Source organism: Rana temporaria, chromosome 5 (assembly GCF_905171775.1).
Source record: "Rana temporaria chromosome 5, aRanTem1.1, whole genome shotgun sequence".
NCBI lineage: Eukaryota > Metazoa > Chordata > Amphibia > Anura > Ranidae > Rana > Rana temporaria.
In genome coordinates this window covers 355,794,994-355,817,966 of record NC_053493.1, presented here as the reverse complement: position 1 = coordinate 355,817,966, position 22,973 = coordinate 355,794,994, and the positions used below count along the sequence as shown (strand labels likewise).

The 22,973-nt window shown below is 43.7% G+C and overlaps 1 protein-coding gene across 1 annotated transcript in view; it reads right to left on the bottom strand.

Annotated features, from left to right (window-relative positions):
• Positions 1-2,025: 2,025 nt before the first annotated feature.
• SLC26A7 (solute carrier family 26 member 7) overlaps positions 2,026-22,973 on the bottom strand; it is a 93,849-nt gene continuing 72,901 nt past the window's right edge. The window contains exons 15-18 of the mRNA XM_040354619.1: positions 20,259-20,353; positions 11,970-12,024; positions 11,799-11,893; positions 2,026-2,889 (exon numbers count right to left, since the gene is read on the bottom strand). Of these exons, the coding sequence (XP_040210553.1) occupies positions 2,845-2,889; positions 11,799-11,893; positions 11,970-12,024; positions 20,259-20,353 (290 nt within the window). The 3' untranslated portion in view covers positions 2,026-2,844. The remainder of the gene's footprint in view (positions 2,890-11,798; positions 11,894-11,969; positions 12,025-20,258; positions 20,354-22,973) is intronic.

The following is a 22,973-nucleotide window of genomic DNA, read 5'->3' as shown; positions in this document are numbered from 1 at the left end:
AGTGTATTAATATATATACAACACCTGGGATGCATATGTATCCTCTACACACTGTAACTTTAACTCTACCTACTAAAAATTACATTCTCTCTCTCTATCTTCTCTCTTTTAACCACCGCAACACACTACACAAGGCAGTGTGGGGCGTGTACTAAACCTCCTGAGCCATAATTGGCCAAAGCCACCCTGGCTTTGGCCAATTATGGCTCTCCGTTTATTGCAAGCTGTGATTGGCCAAGCATGCGGGTCATAGTGCATGCTTGACCAATCATCAGCCAGCAATGCACTGCGATGCGGCAGTGAATTATGGGCCGTGAAACGCAACTCGAATTTGGCGCGAACGGCCCAAAACATTCGTAGTTCGACGAACCATCGAACATACGATGTTCGAGTCGAACACGAGTTTGATTCGAATACGAAGCTCATCTCTACTGCAGAGATCAGCAGCATGGGCAACAGGAGAGACAAGCAGCCCTTCATTCTAAAGATTGATTTTAGCAACAGAATCACTTTAAATTATAATTAAAGGCACATTTTTTGTTTTTGCTATTTTTGATATCTCCTGTCAGTGCTTTTTTTTTTTCAATTTGTTTTTCATTGAGGAGATTTGCCTTCATGTTCTGTCTCAGCCAAAACAGAAAGAAAGTGAGGGAATCCCTGGTTCTCACCGGAACTAGCTTGGAAGATTCCCCCTCTATTTGTTTGCTGTTTTGGTGATGACTCAAAATTTGGGGTTTTATTTCACTTTTTGGGAGATAATGGTTAACAAAACAGGACAGATAGAAAGGGAATCTCCCTAATAGGGGTGCAGACAGCGAAGAAAAAACTGAAAGGTGATCTAAACCCTTTCCACTACAACCAAAACAAAAAAAGTTTTGACTTTAGCTATACTTGCTACTTTAGGCATCCCACACAAATTGTTTTTGGGAAATACAACGATTGGAAGGATAAAAAAATGAACTCACTGATGCTTACCCCTAATTGGCATTTGACTTTTTTATAACTCACAAGCTCTTAACGAATTTCAGTTCTTTAGTGAATACACAGGTGTATGAGCAGGTGTGGTAAAAAAAAAAAAGAAAAACCTCTGGGATCTTTATGAGGGACACAGCTGTGTGCTTTACAAATGTGGTTTGCACTTCATTTGGTTTTGATCCCTGAAGCAAGCAAAGCCTTGATCATTTTTAATGAACATAAAAAAAAATGTGTCAAGAGGAGGCGAAAACCTATCTGGGAGCATTTTCTACAGCTTTATACCGTGAACACACTGCAAAACACCTCAGGCTCCATATACAAGCCTCCACATTTGCACAGCCATCACAAATAATAACCATAATGTGTCCTCTGATCATTTGCTCCATCTAGTGGCCATAATATGGTATTTTCCTGTCATACTGCAATCAGGAAAATACTGCATACTGACCACTAGATGTAGCTGGCAATCAAAGGAAAAATAAATTTACACAGCAATTCTTTTATAAATAAACTCCTTAGTTTGATAGCTTAGAATTACTAATATATGGCCATCTACTTTCTGAAGAATTAAAAAAACAAATCCCATGTTGAATTTTTACTTGTATTGTTTTATTTAATACAAGTTATTTTAACACTTGAAATGTAAATTGAACCTTCAGCCCTAATATTTTCTTGTTAGGAAGAGGTTGATGATTAGAGACTCTAATGCCACGTACACACAATCGGCTTATCCAATGAAAACAGTCCGATGGACTTTTTTCCTCTGACAAACCGATCATGTGTGGGCCCCATCTGTCTTTTTTCCATCGGTGTAAAACAATAGAACATGTTTTACATTTTTTACGATGACAAAAAAAAAAATAGTAAATTCCGATTGTCTGTGTGGAACTCCATCGGAGAAAAATCCATGCATAGTCAGAATCAAGTTGACGCATGCTCGGAAGCATTGAACTTCAATTTTTTCGGCTCCTCGTTTTGGCACGGTCAGAATTTAGTCTGATAGTGTGTATGCAAGACTGATGAAAGTCAGCTTCATTGGATTTCCGACGAAAAAATCCATCGGATTTTATTCCATCAGAAATCCGATTGTGTGTACATGGCATTACAGGTTTTTATTGCTGTTTATGTTTTGAAGTTATCCATCCTCAATATTTATTATTGTGACCATTTGTACTGCAATAAAAGTGAAGTTAACTCGAAAAATTCTACAGTTTTACTCAGAACAGGAGATGGGGGGAATTCTTCCACCGGGGATACTTGTTCCAGTGAAAGGTGTAAACATGGGATTTCCCCTTATTATGGATTGGAAGATGTCCACTAATTTCCACTTTTTAAAACAGAAAGTGAAGAAAAATCTTTCCATCAAGAAAATAGGAACACAACAATAAAAGCCTGCCACAGGTTTTGATCCTTCACCACTCTATCCAAATTTAAAACAAAAAGTATTGTCTAGAGTTTAAAAAAACAAAAAAACAAAGCACTGTACAATCTGCAGAATGTGGCGATGATGAAAGGCATTGGAAGTCCATTGTGTAAGCACCAGGGGAGCACGTTTAGCTGTGCAACAGAAAAGATACCATGTACCTGTGTAGCCAAGGCTCACAAGTCTGAATAGACAGCCATAATTAAGAGTTAAGAATTTTTCTCTCTTCTGCATGACATAATTAACAGTAATATTTATGTCTGGTACATGGCAGGTTGTCTTGTAAATCATATCTAAAGAGATTTATATTCCTAGCATCAGTTTAGCCAGTAAATGATTAAATGCATCTAAATTACGTATTTCAAAGCAAAAATAGAGAAAAATAAAATAAAAAATACAAAAAAATACAAAAAAATCTTTAGTCGTACAGAGTGCCTCTTAAGGTCCTATATGACGGGTAATTCAAGTCCCTCTGAATTTGGTCCATGGTCCTGCAACAAAGGAAAACATTAAGCGCACATTTACATTTTGTGTTAAGGAAATTCATTACCATATGTTAAGACGCCCTTTATTAAGGTAGTCCATTCATTTTAACTGAACTGGCAGCACCACTTAGGCTTCATGAACACTAGACGTTACAAAAACGCCAGTAGCGTTAGCTGTAGAAAGCTGTAGCTGTAGAATGAGTTGTGCAGCGGTTTTGCAGTAGCGTTTTTCAGCGTTTTTTTAGCTGTAGTGCTTTTTTGTTTTTTCTTTTTTTCTTTAAGGCTCAAAAACGCTGATAAATGCAGAATAGCCTAGTTTTTCTGCATTTTTAAGCTTTTATCAGAGTTAGGGCTCTTTCACACGGGAGGCCGTTCAGGTCCGCCTGCCAGTTTTTTAGGCTCTCAGGGGGAGAGAGAGCCTGTCAGCTCCTGTCAGCTCCCTCGCCTCCTCTATACTTTATGCAAGCGGTGTTGGCACAGACCCAGCTATCCGTTTTGCTCCCTCCCCTGCATCCTCATTAGCAGAGGGAGAAGAGCCAATCACCATCCAGAGCTGCTGTAGATATGTGGTCCCTGACATAGATGCCTTATAGCCTTCTATGGGAACAGGACTACAAATCCCAGCATGCTTTTGGAATTAGGGAGAGAAAAGGACACCATCTTGTCTGCCTGGGAACAGACACCATGAGGCAAGGAGAAGACCAGACCCAGGGGAGAGGTATTGTGTCCCTGGTTGGCGTACCATCCTTCCAAGCATCCATGGCCAGTCAGGGACATCATGCCTGAGAGGGGATCTCAGGCGCATCTTTAGAGGCACCTGTACCGACAGCTTGAAGTGTTCCAGTTGTGAGGTAGCCAGTTGGGTTACCTGAAGAGCCTGCCTGTTCCAGGATATCTTGCTTGGCCTTGACCGCAGGATTGGTGAGCGGGCACTTGCCCATTTTCTGGAAACAAGAACACTGCATGCAGACAACGTCCACTATTTCCAGAACCTGTTTTTGCTGTGACTGACAGATGGAAACCTCAAAATCTGGCAAGAATCCAAGGATCTACCTAGCCTTGTGACAAAGGCTTGTAATGGATTCGGAAATGTTTTCTTGGTACATATTAGGCCCCCTAATTCCAATTCAGCACCATTTGAATGCCATAGTATACCCAAATATTTCTGCTGACCATGCACTTACAGTATACTCAAGTGACTAATTCCAGCATGACAACGTTCAATGTCATAAAACCTTATTATCTCAGACTGATTCCACAAACATTGACTTTTGTATACTTAACTGGATGCAAAACCCCCAAATCTGAATCCAATACAGAGCCTACATAGCAGTAGGTCAAGGGAGGTGAAAAATGAAAAGTCAGTGCTTAGCAGAAAAAGTAAAGAAAACATCAGCTAGCACTAAAAGGTCAATAAACCAAACCTTCCTAGTAAAATAGTAAAAACAGCGCTGCGCTCAAACACAACAATAAATAAAATCAACAAAAATTATGCCACAAAATATAAATAAATCAAGTGAAGAATCCAAGTGAATAAGGTGTCCTTTTATGAAGCAGTGAAATATATTCACTGCTTCGTTCTCCGGCATTCACGGAGGAGATTTTTCTCCTCTGTGTGCCAGTTTATGAAGCGGAGTAGATCGCTTCACCCTTGGAGGAATGAAGAGATCTACCAACGCTTCAAACAGTGGAGAACGGCCCCTGATACTGGAATCTCGTGAGACTTTACGAGATTACAGCACCAGAAATTCACTGAAACACCGAGATGTCACACACACACATTATATATACATGTATATACACACACACATTATATATATATATATATATATTGTAAGGGGTAAGCTCGGTAGAGGGGTGTGTGACCCCTTGGATGGGTTCACCACACACTGAATTTATACAGACAGGCAGTCGAAGACGGTTGAAAACAAAGATTTTTGGTTTATTCTTCCATCTTGCTGGAAACAAGTGCAAGCATCCAAACAGCATGCACAAAATCAAACATAAAATAATCCCTGGCCACTTGGGGCGTCTATCTTCACCACACAGGAACCTATCTATGGAGTCTGGCACAGCCTAGTGCTGGGCAGACACTGCTGGTCATACAGCAGAAAAACAATAGTCTTTTGATTTCTATCACACAGAAAAATCAATCCTCCTCACCTCCTCAGAAGACTTTCAGCTACTGCTCTCCTTCACTCAGAAAGCCTCAGGATGCAGCAAATCAGTGGTAATCTTCTGGATTACTTATAGAGGCCTTAATTGCCTCATTCTGAACAGCTGAAGTTTTCCAACGCCCTTAGACCTTTTCTGGCTACGTTTGCAGCCAACGCCTAATAACAATTGGTGTATTGTCTAAACAAGGCAGAAATGTATGTCCTGTCTGTGACAACACCCACAGATTTACCTGAATTCCTGTCAAAAACCCCCCCTCTTGTTTCAACCCTAGGGTTGGGACACAGGTTGCCAGGCAGGCATGCACTCGGGACAACCCATCTGCATTCCCCATTTTAGCACCGGGGAGATGCATTACCACAAAACTAAATTCCTGGAGGGCCAGGAACCACCTATTTATTCTCCTATTGGTCTCTTTGTTCTGTGCCATACACTTCAATGGGGCTTCAATGGGGCATGATCCGTCACCAGTTCAAACTGTCTACCCACAAGGTAGTACCGGAGAGAATCCAAACCCATTTTCACCGCCAAACATTCTTTCTCAATGGTTGCATAATTCTCCTCATGGGCCTTCAACTTTCGGCTGAGGCACATAACAGGGTGTTCCTCCCCTTTGATAATCTGGGACAGTACAGCTCCTAAGCCCACATTTGACGCATCTGTCTGAACCACAAAGTCCTGTGAAAAATCAGGCGAATTTAAAACTGGCTGACTACATAAGGCCTGTTTTAAAGCCTGAAAAGCTGTTTCTGCTTCGGGAGTCCATTTGGTCATTACAGACTCCTTCCCTTTCGTCAAATTGGTCAGGGGAGCAGCCTGTGAGGCAAAATGGGGGATAAATCGGCGATAATAGCCCGCGATCCCCAAAAATGCACAAACCTGTTTCTTGTTGGTGGGACGGGGCCAATCCTGAATAGCCTCAACTTTGTTTATTTGGGGCTTGATTAGACCTCTTCCAATGGTATACCCCAGATACTTCGCCTCTTCTAGCCCAAGGGTACATTTTTTTGGATTGGCTGTAAACCCGGCTTTCTAGATGGAATCCAACACAGCCTGAACTTTTGGCAAGTGTGATTCCCAATCCTCACTGTGGATGACAATGTCATCGAGGTATGCAGCAGCATAGGCTCGATGAGGCCGAAGGGTCTTATCCATGGTGCGTTGGAATGTGGCGGGAGCATTTTGTAACCCAAAAGGCATCCTCCGATATTGGAAAGATCCGTCTGGAGTTACAAATGCTGTTTTTTCCCTGGCCGACTCCGAGAGAGGAATTTGCAAATAACCCTTGGTCTAACGTTGTCATGTACCGGGTAGTGCCTAGGCGATCAATCAGTTCATCTATGCGGGGCATAGGATAGGTGTCAAACTTAGTGATTTGATTCAGGCGGCGAAAGTCATTACAAAACCGTCAACTTCCATCTGGTTTGGGCACTAAGACAATGGGACTGGACCAATCACTATTTGACTCTTCTATCACCCCCAGCTCAAGCATATTTTTTACTTCCTGGCGAATTGCCTCTTGCCGGGCTTCTGGAATTCTATAAGGCTTCAACTTGACCTTATCCCCTGGTGTGGTGATAATGTCATGTTCAACTCCGGAGACCCAACCTGGCAGGTCTGAAAACTTCTCCTTATTACGGTGCACAAATTCTTTAACCTCCTGTTTCTGAGTTTTGGATAGAGTCTCTGCTATCCCAACTTCAGGGACAGCCAGGTTAAATGGAGCAGAAAATCGGGTAGTCTTAGCGACCAAGGATTCTCTATCCTTCCATGGTTTCAGCAAGTTCACGTGATAGAGCTGCTCAGGTTTTCGTCTTCCCAGTTGGCTAATTTTATAATTCACCACTCCTGTTTTTTCCAACACTTCATATGGACCCTGCCATTTGGCTAGGAATTTACTTTCGACCGTGGGGACCAGCACCAACACCCTATCACCAGGTGCAAAGGAACGGACCTGGGCCCCACGATTGTAAATCCTTTGTTGAGCCAATTGGGCTTGGGCTAAATGTTCCTTCACAATCGAAATCACTTGGGCAATTCTATCTTGCATTTGGGCCACATGTTCAATCACACTTCGATGAGGGGAACTCTCACTCTCCCATGTTTCCCTGGCAATGTCCAGTAGGCCCCCCGGGGGTGCCTCCCATACAGTAGCTCAAACATAGAGAACCCTGTGGACGATTGGGGAACATCTCTTATTGCAAACATCAGATAAGAGAGCAGATAATCCCAATTCTTTCCGTCTTTAGCCACCACCTTCCTCAACATTTGTTTTAAGGTTTTATTAAACCTTTTCACTAACCCGTCTGTTTGAGGGTGATATACTGATGTACGTAATTGGGTCACTTTCAGGAGTTTACAAAGTTCTTTGGTCACCCTAGACATAAACGGGGTGCCGTGGTCAGTTAGTACTTCCTTAGCAAGACCCACACGGCTGAAAACCTGAAATAACTCTGTCAATTGTTTTAGCAGAGGTGTTTCGGAGAGGAATCGCTTCTGGGTACCGGGTGGCATAGTCCATTATTACCAAGATATGCTGGTGCCCCCTAGTGGACTTCAGTAAGGGGCCAACCAAGTCCATGGCGATCCTCTCAAAAGGGACCTCGATAATGGGCAGGGGTACCAACGGACTGCGGAAATGTGGCATGGGTGAGGTAATCTGACACACTGGACAGGAAGAGCAGTACAATTCCACTTCTTTAGTGATCCCCAGTCAATAAAACCTCTGGGTGATCCTCTTCCGGGTTTTTTCTGCTCCCAAATGTCCCCCAAGAATGTGCCCATGGGCCAGTTCCAAAACCATCTTGCGGTACGGTTTAGGCACTACCAGTTGCTCAATGGTGTCCTCTATCCTCTGTGACACTCGATATAACAGGTCCCTTTCAATAATGAAGTAAGGGAGGGTAACCCTCTCATCAGGGTTAACTAACTCCCCATCTATCTTCACTACATTCTACCGGGCTTTTAGCAATGTGGGGTCCCTTAATTTCTCAGTGACAAAATGTTCTCTGTGCACCTCGAGGTCATCGAACCCTATCGGCCGCTGTTCCTCTTTTGAGGTAGCAGGCTCCTCCCTAGGGACTGGTGTTTCCCCTGCTAATACTGAGAATGGAAACTCAGGAGAATCCTCACAGTTATAGGTTTCTGGAGTAGATGGTTCAGACTCAGAAGAACCACCTACTGGGGAATCTGGGCAGTGCCAGAGTTCCCAGAATTTTGGGAAATCCCTTCCCACAATGGCGTCATGTGGCAGTTGGGAACTAAACCCACCTGGTGACACAAGTTACCGAGGGAGGTTTCAAAGGAAACCGTAGTCACCGGATATTCTGGAGCGTCCCCATGTACACAAACTACAGCCATTTTCCTCGGATGTAAGGTTTTTCCCACCACTAGATCACTTTTCACTAAGGTGACCAGGCTACTTGAATCCAACAATACCACAACATTTTTACCATCTAAGCACATTCTATATAAAGGTTTCTCATTTCCTTTTACTGCAGTGCATGTGGTTGCAAAAAGGGACTGTCGTCTCTCTGTCAGAAAGTCACACTGCATGGGTTCATCACCCGCTGGGCAAACCGCTACTACATGTCCCTCTTCCCGGCAACGGTAACAAATCAACCTTCTGGTCCTCTCCTGTGGGATGGGTCTTCCAGGCCGCTCTCGCCAAATATTAGCAGTAGTCCCGATAATTCCTCTAGTTGCTCCTTGGTACCTCTCTCCACCCCCATCCCTTGATGCAGTCTTACCTATAGGTGGGGAAGGTCTGGTCTTGGGGTGAAAAGTCTGTGCGTCTCTGGTGGAAGAGGACAAATTCTCTGTTGTTAGGTACCTTTTGACCAGGTCTACAAGTTTGTCTGCGGTTTCCGGACCACCATGGTTCACCCATTTCTGCAGGGTGTTAGGAAGAGACCTAAGAAATTTGTCCATGACTACTCGCTCCAAAATTTTTGGTCCGGACAGAGTTTCTGGCTGCAGCCATTTCCTAGCCAAATGGATGAGGTCATGCATCTGCAACCACGGTGGCTTCCTCTGCTGATAACTCCAATTGTGGACCCGCTGAGCACGGACATCCAGGGTTACACCGAAACGTGCCAATATTTCCTCTTTTAATCGATCATAGTTTTTTGCGTCTGCAAGCTCCAAATCAAAATATGCCTTTTGGGCTTCTTCAGAAAATAGGGGGACCACTAGTCAAGCCCACTGTTCTTTAGGCTAACTCTCTATTTCTGCTGCTCTCTCAAACGTGGTCAGAAACATCTCAGGGTCCTCATCTGCAGTCATCTTTGGCAATAAGTGTCTTACCCGAAAAGTCGGTATGTTACTGGCCTGACTCCCAGCCTCGGTCTGCTGTCTCTGAAGCTGTTTCACGATGGCCTCAATTTGCTGCTGGTGTCTCTGTTCCAAGCCTGCAATGCTCTCTTGGTGAGCCTGTTGTTGAGCTGCAAGGCTCTCTTGGTGAGCCTGTTGTTGAGCTGCAATGCTCTCTTGGTGAACCTGTTGTTGAGCTGCAATGCTTTTTTGGTGAACCTGTTGTTGAGCTGCGTGAGCCTGTTGTTGAGCTGCAATGCTCTGCGGCAAACCTGCATTCATCTGCTGTTGATTTGCATTTGCTATAGCCAGCTGTTTCAGTATCTCCTCCATTTTGGGTTTACTTTAACTGCCCGCGGCACTCCACCATGTGTAAGGGGTTAGCTCGGTAGCGGGGTGTGTGACCCCTTGGATGGGTTCACCACACACTGAATTTATACAGACAGGCAGTCGAAGACGGTTGAAAACAAAGATTTTTGGTTTATTCTTCCATCTTGCTGGAAACAAGTGCAAGCATCTAAACAGCATAAACAAAATCAAACATAAAATAAACCCTGGCCACTTGGGGCGTCTACCTTCACCACACAGGAACCTATCTATGGAGTCTGGCACAGCCTAGTGCTGGGCAGACACTGCTGGTCATACAGCAGAAAAACAATAGTCTTTTGATTTTTATCACAAAATCAATCCTCCTCACCTCCTCAGAAGACTTTCAGCTACTGCTTTCCTTCACTCAGAAAGCCTCAGGATGCAGCAAATCAGTGGTAATCCTCTGGATTACTTATAGAGGCCTTAATTGCCTCATTCTGAACAGCTGAAGTTTTCCAACGCCCTTAGACCTTTTCTGGCTACATTTGCAGCAGACGCCTAATAACAATTGGTGTATTGTCTAAACAAGGCAGAAATGTATGTCCCATCTGTGATAACACCCATAGATTTACCTGACTTCCTGTCACAATATATACATGTACACATTATATTAGGGCTGTTACTGATCAAAAGTTTTGTGTTCGATTAATCTTTTTATTTTTTTTTATCGATTAATCGACTAATTTCGAGTCATCCCGTCGCATTCTCTTACGTCGTCGGCTTTTTCCGGCGTATAGTTAAAGCTGCTGTTTTGCGGCGTATAGTTAGACTTGCCGTGTTAAGTATGGCCGTCGTTCCCGCATTTATTTTGATTTTTTTTTTTTGCGCAAGTCGTCCGTGAATCGGGATGGACGTAATTCACGTCTATGTTAAAAAATATGACGTCCTTGCGACGTCATTTAGCGCAATGCACTGCGGGAAATTTAGGGACGGCGCATGCGCAGTTCATTCGGCGCTGGGACGCGCTTCATTTAAATGAAACACGCCCCCTACTCACCGATTTGAATTAGGCGCCCTTACGCCGCGAGAGATAGACTACGCCGCCGTAACTTACGGCGTGAATTCTTTGTGGATTCGAAGTTTAAACAAGTAAGTTACAGCGGCATAGCGTATCTCCCATACGCTGCGCCAGTGCAGATCTCTGTGGATCTGCCCCATCAGCTTTAAAGTGATGAAGAGAAGACTAATGACGAGGAGAAAAAAAAGGAAGAAAAAATTGCTACCTGCAAAATAGTTACACTTTTCCTAAAAAAGAAAAAAAGACCACCATACATTTAGGACACTAGCAAAAAGCTGAGACATGCTAGTTGTTGGAGGGGCTATCCTGGGTTGACCTACAATTTTTTTTTGCCCATGTGTCCAATTAATCACTTGCTGTGGGAGATTTACTAAAACTGGTGCACACAGAATCTGGTTCAGCTGTGCATAGGAACCAATCACCTCCTAACGTCAGCTTGTTCAATTAAGGTGATTGTAAAGGTAGAAAGTTTTTTATCTTAATGCATGCTATGCATTAAGATAAAAAACCTTCTGTGTGCACCAGCACCCCCTAATACTTACCTAAACCCCATCTCTATACAGTGATGTTCATGAGGGCCTCAGCAATCCTGATTGGCTGAGACAAAACAGCAGCACCACTGGCTCCCGCTGCTGTCAATCAAAGTCAGTCAGCCAATAGGGAAAGGGGGGTGGGCTGGGCCGTGGCCCCCATGTCTGAATGCACACACTGCACTGTGGCTGGGTTTGGGAGCCCCCATAGCAAGATGCTTGCTGTGGGGGCACTCAACAGGAGGGAGGGGCCAGACGTACCAAAGAGGGACCCAAGATGAGGAGGATCCTTGCTACTCTAAAAATCCACTGCACAGATTACATAAGTATAACATGTTTGTTAAAAATAACACTCACTTTAAGCTTTGACAATAAAACCCAGAAGCTGATTGGTTACTATGCACAGCTGCACCAATTTCCATGTGCATCAGTTTTAGTAACTCTCCTGCCCTGTATCCCTCAATGAATGAAAAAGAATTAATGGGGCATAAATTTCTTATATACAAACATACCTTTTTTATGACATGCAGTGCACTCTTTAGAGAGTTAAAGAAAATCTGCTCATCCGCTCCACAGTTGCAGTAATGAAGGGACTTCCTTAGAGATTCTGTAAAACAAATGCAGCTAATTTCCCATATAAAAAGAAATCATACTCTTCTATTGTATCATATATTTGTACATACCACAGCAGCCTAAGAACATCACATCTGTTCCCTGCTTTTTTAGATCTGAGCAAATCTGCAAAATATATATAAGTATTAATAAATGCTGTGAACAAGGCTGTCTGCCGAAACACGTCAGCTGTTTTTTAATCTTGACCTTTATGTCGAAAATAAAGATTTTCATGGGATTCTGGAGTTGCCGACTACATTTTTTCTTGGATATGTAGAAGCATATTTAAACAGAGTGTATGTGAGAATGAGAAACTTAGAATTGGTAATAACCAACTCCAATCTCAACTCATCTCCCTGCAGTTCTCCCCCTTATTGGGCATCATTATACCCAGAAGATTAACCACTTCGCGCCTAAGGGTATAACAAATTTAAATGCCTAAGCACAATTTTTAAACTTTGACATGTTAGTAAAACCGTACACAAAGTTGGAGGGGCTTTTAAAAGGGGAGGGGTCAAAGGAGGTGACAGCCAGCAGTAAGCAAAGGACAGAGGGTAATAGTGGAGTCTGTAGTGACAATATAGCTGTAACATCTAACCCTGGGGGTAAATGAGTGGTCAAATCAAAAACAAAACAAGAGAAAACTTAAGGAGAAATTAATATGCACTCATACAACATTGCGAGGAGTATACACAAATGCCTGGTGCCTAGCTAATAAAAAAGGAGGAACTGGGGCTGCTATTACACAAGGAGGACTTAGACTTTGTGGGAATAATAAAAACTTGGTTTGAAAACTCTCACGACTGGCTGGCAAAGGGGTATTTCTTGTATCGGAAAGACAGGGAAGGTATATGAAAAATAATGTAAGGGTGGGAGAGAGGAGTGACATTGTGACTGGAATGAAGGGAGAGATGGAATCCGTGTGGGTAGAACTCCAAAGAGAAGTAGTAAGTGGAAAATTAATATTGGGGGTATGTTACAGGCCCCCCAACCTGAAGAAAGAGGAGGAGATGGACCTCCTATCACAGTTAGAAATGGTAGTGAGGCAGGTAAATGTCATCATAATGGGGGACTTCAATTAACCCGATATCGACTGGGCAGAGGGGAAAGCTTACCCATTAAAGGCCCGTCATTTCATAAATGTCTTACAGGACAACTTCAGGTCTCAATTGGTGAATTCTCAAACTATAAAGAATGCATTGCTAGATTTATTAATTACAAACTACAGGACAACTTGGGATCTAGCGATAACAGGATGAACACATTTAGCGTAAATCATAGGAAAAGGAGACATGAGGGTAGCACAAAAACTCTAAATTTCAAAAGAGCAAACTTTTCTGAACTGTGCTCAACACTGAGGAAAAATGGGAATGCTTTAGGAACATACTAAGCAAAGGGGCATTCCAATGGGAAATCAATATAAAGGAGCGAAGATTAAACCTGGGTGGCTAAACCGTAACGTCAAAATTCTTATTAGAGAGAAACAAAATTGCCTTTAAAAAATATAAAGCGGAGGGGGCATTGTCTGCATTCCAATACTACAAGGGATGAAATAAAAATAACAAAATCAGGGTGGCTAAAAAAGACCATGAAAGACACATAGCAGAGGAGAGTAAAAATCACACAGATTTCTTTAGATATAATAACAGTAAAAAAGTGAAATCAGAGCACATTGCCCACATAAAAGATGATGAAGTGAGGATGGTTACAAATGACAGAGAAAGCAACTGTAATGGGGTATACTTACCACACCAGTATTGTTAGTAGCACATCACAGGATGTACCCTCGAGGCTAACAGAGGCTGGAGTCAAGGAAAGACTAGATAAGCTCAACACAAATAAATCACCAGAACCAGATACTGACAAGAATGGTACCAGCTGATTGGAGAAATGCCAGTGTGGTACCAATATTCAAAAAAGCTCATAGATATATTCCTGGAAACTACAGGCCAGTCAGCCTAACATCAATAGTAGGTAAATTATTGGAGGGGATGATAAGGGACTATAGAGAATTTGCTGAAGAAAACCGTATCATTAGTAGTAATTAGGGATGAGCCGAACATCCCCCCCCCCGTTCGGTTCGCACCAGAACCTTCGAACGGACCGAACGTTCGTGCAAACTTTAGAACCCCATTGAAGTCTATGGGACTCGAACGTTTGAATTCAAAAGTGCTAATTTTAAAGGCTAATATGCAAGTTATTGTCCTAAAACGGGTTTGGGGACCTGGGTCTTGCCCCAGGGAACATGTATCAATGCAAAAAAAAACGTTTTAAAAACTGAAGTTTTTTCGGGAGCAGTGATTTTAACTGCTTGCCGACCAGCCAACGGGTGTTCTCCAAAGTTCTGTTAGCCGTTGTGGCTCTCCTCCGAGTGAAAGGAGTTCATCTTCATCACTACCTAGACGATCTCTTACTTCTAGCTCAAGACAGAAGTCAACTCCTGGAACACAGGGAACTAGTAATTGCCACTCTCCAAGAATTCGGATGGCTATTGAATTTGGAGAAGAGTCATCTTGTTCCAACACAATCTCTGGTGTTTCTAGGTGCCCTCTTCAACACAATAGAAGGCACCATTTCATTGCCCGAAGAGAATATTGTAACAATCCAGGACAGGATACGCGCAACACTTGCTGCTCAACACAATAGAAGGCACCATTTCATTGCCCAAAGAGAATATTGTAACAATCCAGGACAGGATACGCGCAACACTTGCTGCTCCTCACTTATCTGCTCTTCAATGTTTTAAGGTAATTGGCACCATGGCAGCCACCATTCCTATGGTGAAGTGGGCTCAGTGGCACACTCGCCCATTCCAAAAAGGGTTTCTCCAACAATGGGACTTCCCCAGCAAGAGTCAACGCATCATGCTCACTCAACCCATGAGAGAGTCTCTTCTGTGGTGGCTTCAGGGGAAGAATCTCCGCAATTGTTATTTGATCTGTCCCATCACTTGGGTTACAATAACCTCAGATGCCAGCAATCAGGGCTGGGGCGCTCATTGCCTGACAGAAATAGCCCAATGCAGGTGGAGCATACCATCTCAAGGAACTGTATCCAACATACTGGAGCTGCCTTTCAGGCGCTCAAATCCTTCCGCCATCTATTAACAGACTCCTCTGTGATGCTCAGGCTGGACAACACCACCACTGTTGCTTAGATAAGGAAGCAGGGTGGAACCTGCAGCTGGTCCTTACTCCGCGAGGTAGAGCCAATTATGAATTTGGCCCAGAAGAACCTAGCCAACATCTCGGCAGTGTACATTTCGGGGGTCCAGAATGTTCAAGCGGACTTTCTATCACGAATCCAATTGTACAACAACGAATGGTCTCTACACATATAAGTGCTCCATTGGCTTTTAACACTAGGAGTGTCCCCAAAAGTGGATCTGTTTGCGTCCCTATGCAACCACAAGTTGATCAAGTATTATTCGAGGTTCCGGGATCCCCAAGCCTATGGGATAGACGCTCTCACATATCAATGGAAATTCAGCATAGCATATGCCTTTCCAACAGTACCTGTGATTCAATTTCTTCGCCGTCTCAGATCAGAGGATGTAGAAATCCTAGCAGTGATTCCATTTTGGCCCAACAGGCCATGGTTTTCCCTCCTAATGCTTCTCGGTTACCGGGACTCAATCCCTCTTCCTCTCAGACCGGATCTCCTCTCTCAGGGCATAATGTTGCACCCATGTCCAGCTCATCTGCACCTCAGGGTGTGGTTCTTAAAGTGGAGTTTCCATCCCAAATTTTTTTTTCATTATTGTGCTCATTAGACCTAAAAAAGTAAAAAAAAAATAAAAAAAATTTGTTTTACTCATCTGGAAATGCCTGTTGCTATGCGGTCCCACGAAATCTTCCTTTGAAAGCACCTAGGATTCTGACATCATCTCCCTCTAATGCTCCTGGGAAATGTGTGTCATCATTTCCCAGGATGCAGTGCGCTGTCCAATTATCACTCCCCATCCAAGACTTCCAGGAAGTAAGTGCTTGTAGGCTTCACAATGCCCACAAGCAAAATGACAACGGTGTAGACATAGTTTTATCAACTGTCTTTTTTGCATATCTATGCGGATCGGTGGCGGATTGTAAAATAGTAACTGACTGGATTTATATAAAAAAAACGCAGGATGAAAGGACATACATTTAAAAAATGCTAATTGTGGTTGGAACTCCGCTTTAAGGGGAAGGCTTGAAGCATTAGGATGTCCAGAAGAAGCCATTTCTCTTCTTAACGCTAGAAGAAATAGCACTAAAAAAAGTTTACGAACGTATCTGGTGAAAATTTACAGATCATATGTCTTCCAGAGCTAACTCTTGCAGTTCCCCAGAGGTCCAAGATATACTTAGTTTCTTACAAACAGGTTGGGACTTGCCTTTAGCAATCAGTTCACTCCGAGTACAAATCTCAGCCATCTCTGCGTTTACAGGAATCTCTTGGGCCAATCATCCCTTGGTTCGCCAGTTCTTCAAGGGTGCTATCCGGCTTAGACCCCAGAGAAAACCGAGGTTCCCCAAATGGGATCTGCCTCTTGTCCTGGACTCTCTTACCACGATCAGCTCTGATCCGGATAAACCACTATCAGCTAAGGATCTTACTCTCAAGACTGTCTTTCTAGTAGCGGTCACTTTAGCTAAAGAGTCTCTGACATCAGAAATCTGGGTTCAAAAGAACCATTCTTGACCTTCTTTCCAGATAGAGCAGTATTAATTCCTATGCTGGGCTCAAATCCTAAAGTTACATCCATTTTTCATGAAAATCAGGAACTTTTGGGACATCTGAAGATCAAAGTATTCATCCCCTTGATGTGGGTCACACATTAAGTCAATACCTGGAAATGACAGAATCTTTCAGACAAACAGATTTTCTTTTCATTCTTCTTCATGGAAATAACAAAGGAAAACGGGCCTCAATCAGATCCATTGCGGCCTGGATATTTCAGTACATCCAGAGGGCATACAAAGCCAAGGGCTTGGCTCCTCCAGAGGCAGTGTCTGCAAACTCAACCTGGAGCATTTCGACTTCTTGGGCAGCCTCACGTCACTTCGCACCTGAAGTTATATGCAGAGCGGCTTCGTAGTCATCTATTAATACGTTTGTTTTCCACTATTGTGTTGAACTGGCTGCCTTATCTTCACTGAATTTTGGTTTACAAGTGCTGTCAGTTGACAGTGTTAAATGAATTTGTTTTCTTGCCTCAGCATTTTGCCCGCCCAGGTGTGTTTGGCGAGTTATTTCCCACACGTATGCTGCCATGGAGCATGTCAGGAAAACGGAAAATTAATTATCAAATACTTAACTTAATTTTCCTTTCCTGATAAGCTCCATGGCAGCAGGAGTCCCTCCCAATGCTTGGAGTAGGCTAGTTACGGAACATGGCTGGATGGCTGGAAGCCCACAGCTGAAATTTATAGGGGGGGTCCTATTGGGTAGTTATGGAGGCAGGGCCAACCCACGTGTATGCTGCCCAAAATGTCAATGTTTTGTTCCCCAAGCGAATTAGCTATCACTTTTCTCTTATGACAAGGTGCACCATAATGCTGGAAAAGGCATTGTTTGTCCCTAAACTGTTCCTGGATGGTTGGGAGAAGTTGCTCTCTCAGGATGTTTTTTTGTTTGTTTGTTTTTTGTTTCAGAGGATGTTTTTTTAGTTATCACTTTTCTCCTATGACAAGGTGCTGCATAATGCCATCCTCCAAAAGTCTTTGCCTCACTGTGTGTGCCGATGTACTCACAACTGCCTGTTGCCATTCCTGAACAAGCTCTGCACTGGTGGTGCCCCGATCCCGCAGCTGAATCAATTGTAGGAGACGGTCCTGGCGCTTGCTGGACTTTCTTGGGCGCCCTGAAACCTTCTTCACAAATGCAGTGGAAATGTTTTAATGGGATTAATGTCAAATATATATTTTTTATTAAAATAACAAACATGTTATACTTACCTGCTCTGTGCAGTGGAATTGCACCGAGTGGCAACAATATTGGCTCCGCCTCTTCTTTTTAAGACTACCATAGCCAGCCGCTTGCTATGGGGAGAAGCGTGGTCTGCGCGCTCCCGACCTGTGTGTATATGGAGCCGCCTCCACTTCCTCTTCACTTCATGTGATTGACAGCAGAAAGAGCCAATGGCTCCTGCTGCTTGAATGATGTGTAAAGAGGAAAAACTGAAGAATTGAGCCGTGCACAGTTCTGATCTCTTCTTCTCTCTCTTCCCCTTCACACAGGGAGGGGGGGGGGGGGGCAAAGAGAAACTGAAAACTAGTTTTACTACAAACAATGCATTAAGGTAAAAAAAACGTTTTTAGGTTTAGTAACACCTTAAGTTAATTTTCATGGCAAAGAGGGACTTTTCAATTAATTGAAATTCATCTGATCACTCTTCATAACATTCTGTAATATATGCAAATTGCCATCATAAAAACTTAGGGCCCCTTCACACGGGCGGATCAGTAATGATCTGCTCTGTGGGCCGGATTCAGATAGAGATACGACGGCGTATCTCCTGATACGCCATTGTATCTCTGAGTTCCGACGGTCGGATCTACGCGGCTGATTCATAGAATCAGGTTCCGCATAGATCTCCCTAAGATCCGACAGGTGTAAGTGACTTACACCGTCGGATCTTACACCGTCGGATCTTAGGCTGCAATCTCCCGCTGGCCTCTAGGTGGCGTTTCGTTTTTTACACGCAACGAATATGCAAATGAGGATTTCCGCGGATTCAGAAACGAACGATCGCCCGGCGCATTTTTTTTACGTCGCTTGCGTTCGGCTTTTTCCGGCATATAGTTACCCCTGCTATGTGAGGGGTATCCTATGTTAAGTATGGTCGTCATTCCCGCGCCGAGTTTTGAATTTTTACGTTGTTTGCGTAAGTGGATTCAGAATACTGATTCTGAATTAAGCACTTGCCTCAAAAACTTGCGACGGCGGATCATAAATCAGATCTAAAGATCCGCTAACCTATCTGAATCCGGCCCCGTGTGTCCAAAAAAGCTCAGCGGGGATCCTCCGTAAAATCCCCGCTGAGCTGGCAGCTGACAGGGCGGACCCCACACACTGTGCAGGGACCGCCCTGTCTTTCCTCCGTTCTCTCCCCTATGGGGGATCGGACGAACACGGACCGTATGTCCGTGTTCATCCGATCCGGCAGACGGAAGAAAAATAGGATTTTCTTCCGTCCGCAAATGTGGATGTTTGCGGAGGCGGACGATTACGGGTGTCAGCGGATGATACCTAAAGCTACTTGGTGTGTACTGGCCGTGTGCTCTGTAGTTTGCACCTAAAGCTACTTGGTGTGTACTGGCCGTGTGCTCTGTAGTTTGCACCTAAAGCTACGTGGTGTGTGTACTGTCTGTGCTATTTTTCGCAATGATTTTCATCCATATTGCAGGGACCAGACATTACATTAAAGCCGCAAGCATTTTTAAATTTCTTTTTTCTTATAGTAATCTCATTTTGTGCAGGGATAGTTCTAAACACGTGCCACTTCACAGGCATACTATAGACACCCGCCTCCGCAATATTTAAAGGATTTTTTTTTTTTAAGCATCATTAAAATCACTGCTCCTGAAAAAAACGTTTTTTTCATTGATACATGTTCCCTGGGGCAAGACCCAGGTTCTCAAAGACGTTTTACGACAATAACTTGCATATTCGACTTTAAAATGAGCACTTTTGAATTCAAACGTTCGAGTCCCATAGACTTCAATGGGGTTCTAAATGTTCGCGTGAACGTTTGGTCCGTTCGAAGGTTCTGGTGCGAACTGAACGGGGGGGGGGGGTGTTCGGCTCATCCCTAATTTTTACACATATATATTAACATATATTTACACATTTCACATTTAAAAAAGCGCAAAATAATAAAAAAAATCTATTAATTTAATTTGTAAATAACATTTCAATGCTTTGTACCATTGCTGACAGCTGAAGTAAAAACAAAACAGTTGCAGTAGGCATCAGTAATTGGTATCAGCGAGTACGAAAAAAAAAGTATTGGTACTCGTAAAAACAATGGTATCAGTGCATCTCTACCCTGTATCATTTGCAAACTTGGGATATACATAGAGCTGTCCCACCCTGTCCCCATGTTACAGTGTTGGGTGCCTGAGCCACCAATCACTAAGTACCAGTGCCATCATAATGGGAGGAAGGCAATGGGTCACATGCTTCCCGATACCCAAAAGTATAAAACTCCCGCTGGCTACAAAGGCAGCGAGGGAGTGAAGTGAAAGTGAATATGTGTTGCTGGCTAAACTGTCATAAAAGAAACCTGCATGGGCAAAGTAAAGGTTCACTTTATGTTTCTCCCTATCATATACTATATCTTTAAAAACTGATACCAGTTAGACAATGCTAGAAAGTACCTGAGAGAGAGAAGAGACTCCCGTAAAATCAAAAAAGGAAATGCCTTTGCAGTTCAAAATCAAAGTCTTTCTGCTTCCTCCATCTGGGCTCATTCCTATTAGACGCAAAAGTAAAGTTAATGGAATTATTCCTAAAAAGAAGGATTATTGATCATTTAACCACTTAAGCCCCGGACCATTTTGCAGCTAAATGCCCAGGCCAGGTTTTGCGATTCGGCACTGCGTCGCTTTAACATAGAGCTTTTTTTTGGTGGTATTTAATCACCTCTGCGGGTTTTATTTTTTGCGCTATAAACAAAAATAGAGTGACAATTTTGAAAAAAATGCAATATTTTTTACTTTTTGCTATAATAAATATCCCCCAAAAACATATATATAAAAAAAAAATTTCCCTCAATTTAGGCCGATACGTATTTTTCTACCTATTTTTGGTAAAAAAAAATCACAATAAGCGTTTATCGATTGGTTTGCGCAAAATTTATAGCGTTTACAAAATAGGGGATAGTTGTATTGCATTTTTATTAATTATTTTTATTTTTACTACTATTGGCAGCGATCAGCGATTTTTTTCGTGACTGCGACATTATGGCGGACACTTCGGACAATTTTGACACATTTTTGGGACCATTGTCATTTTCACAGCAAAAAATGCATTTAAATTGTATTGTTTATTGTGAAAATGACAGTTGCAGTTTGGGAGTTAACCACAGGGGGCGCTGTAGGGGTTAGTGTTCACTTAGTGTGTGTTTACAACTGTAGGGGGGTGTGGCTGTAGGACTGATGTCATCGATCGAGTCTCCCTTATAAAAGGTATCACTCGATCGATACGCCGCCACAGTGAAGCACGGGGAAGCCGTGTTTACATACGGCTCTCCCCGTGCTTCAGCCTCGGGGAGCGATCGCGACGGAGCGGCTATAAACGAATAGCCGCGCCGTCGTCCCGGATCGCTCCCCGAGGGAACCCGCCTGCCGCACGCAGCGGGGGGGGTCACGATCGGACCCCCCACCCGCTAGAAGGCAAGGACGTATATATACGTCCTTCTGCCTGTCCGTGCCATTCTGCGGACGTAAATAGTCGTGCGGCGGGCGTTAAGGGGTTAAATACACACAAGGGCCTGGATTCACGTAGATCGGTGCATCTTTAGAGCGGCGTAGCGCATCTCATATGCGCTACGCCGATGTAACTCTGAGAGGCAAGTGCAGTATTCACAAAGCACTCGCTCCCAATGTTGCACCGGCGTAACGTAAATTGGCCGGCGTAAGCCCGCCTAATTCAAAGTAGAAATGAAGTGGGCGTGATCCATTTAAATTAAGCTTGACCCCATGCAAATGATGGGCCGAACGAACGGTGCATGCGTGCGCATGCTCAGAATCACCTCGCATATACTCCCTAAGATGCAATGCCTAGGACGTGAACGTAACCTACGCCCAGCCCCATTCACGTACGACTTATGTAAACGACGTAAAATCCGACGGCTGTTCGGTCGTCCATACCTTTGCATGGGTTACTCCTCCCTGTTTTAACTTTACGCCGGACGTACGCCTTACGTAAACGGCGTATACTCATGCGACGGGCGCAAGTACGTTCGTGAATCGGCGTATCTCGGTCATTTGCATATTCGACGCTTAAATCAATGGAAGCGCCCCTTGCGGCCAGCGTAAATATGCGCCCAAGATACGACGGCATAGGATATTTACGTCGGTCGTATGAAGCCAAAATTCAGGCGTATCTTACTTGCTGAATCAGGCGCATAGATACGACGGCGCATCCGTGCACTTTCTGAATCCGGGCCAATGTGCTGGCCTTTACTGAGTGAGAGCAGATCATGTCAGATCATGTCAGACTAATCCAATTGAGCACCAGCCGCCACTGGACAATAAGGCCGGTTTCACACCTATGCAAATTAAATGCGCGTCTCCCTGCATTCAATTCACATAGCAGGAGAATGTGACTGGCTCTCTATGGAGCCGGTTCACATATCTCCACAGCGGATCCAGTGCTGTGTGCCGGAAAAACGTGTGCTTTTTTGGTGCGTTTCAGGTTCGATTTCAGCCCAAAATTCGGGCTGAAATCCGACCTGAACCGGTGAACCAGCACGCACTGGACCCCTGCTGTAAGCCGCATGCGATGGCCGTGTGAACCCGGCCTAAAGGAGCAACAGCAAGATTGCCACACTGCTCTCTTCTTCTGCACCTTCACTGTCTGTGCAACAACATTGCAGAAGAGCCCGACTGTTTTCTTGTGCTCAAATTCTCCATTCTAAATCTTGCTGTACAAGGGATTATGGAAGGAACATCTGCAAATTGCATTTGAACATGTATTTAACCACTTCAATACCAGGCACTTTCCCCCTTCCTGCCAAGGACAATTTTTAGCTTTTATCGCTGTCACAGATTGAATGACAATTGCGCGGGCATGCAACACTTCCCACAAATAGAGCTTTCTTTTGATCACTTCTGCGGTTTTTCATTTTTGTGCTATAAATGAAAAAAGACTGACTATTTAAAAAACCAAACTGATGGGCACTGATAGGCGGCACTGATAGGCGGCACTGATAGGCAGCACAGATGTTTCCTCTGTTTTCCAGAGAGCAGTAGAATTCTCTGGAACATAGGTGTGGAGAATGCAAATAGCAGCATGAATATTTATACAGCCCTGTAGTTTTCTGTAAAATGCAACATGGCTACCTGGAGGTGTTTTGTACACAAAATGTA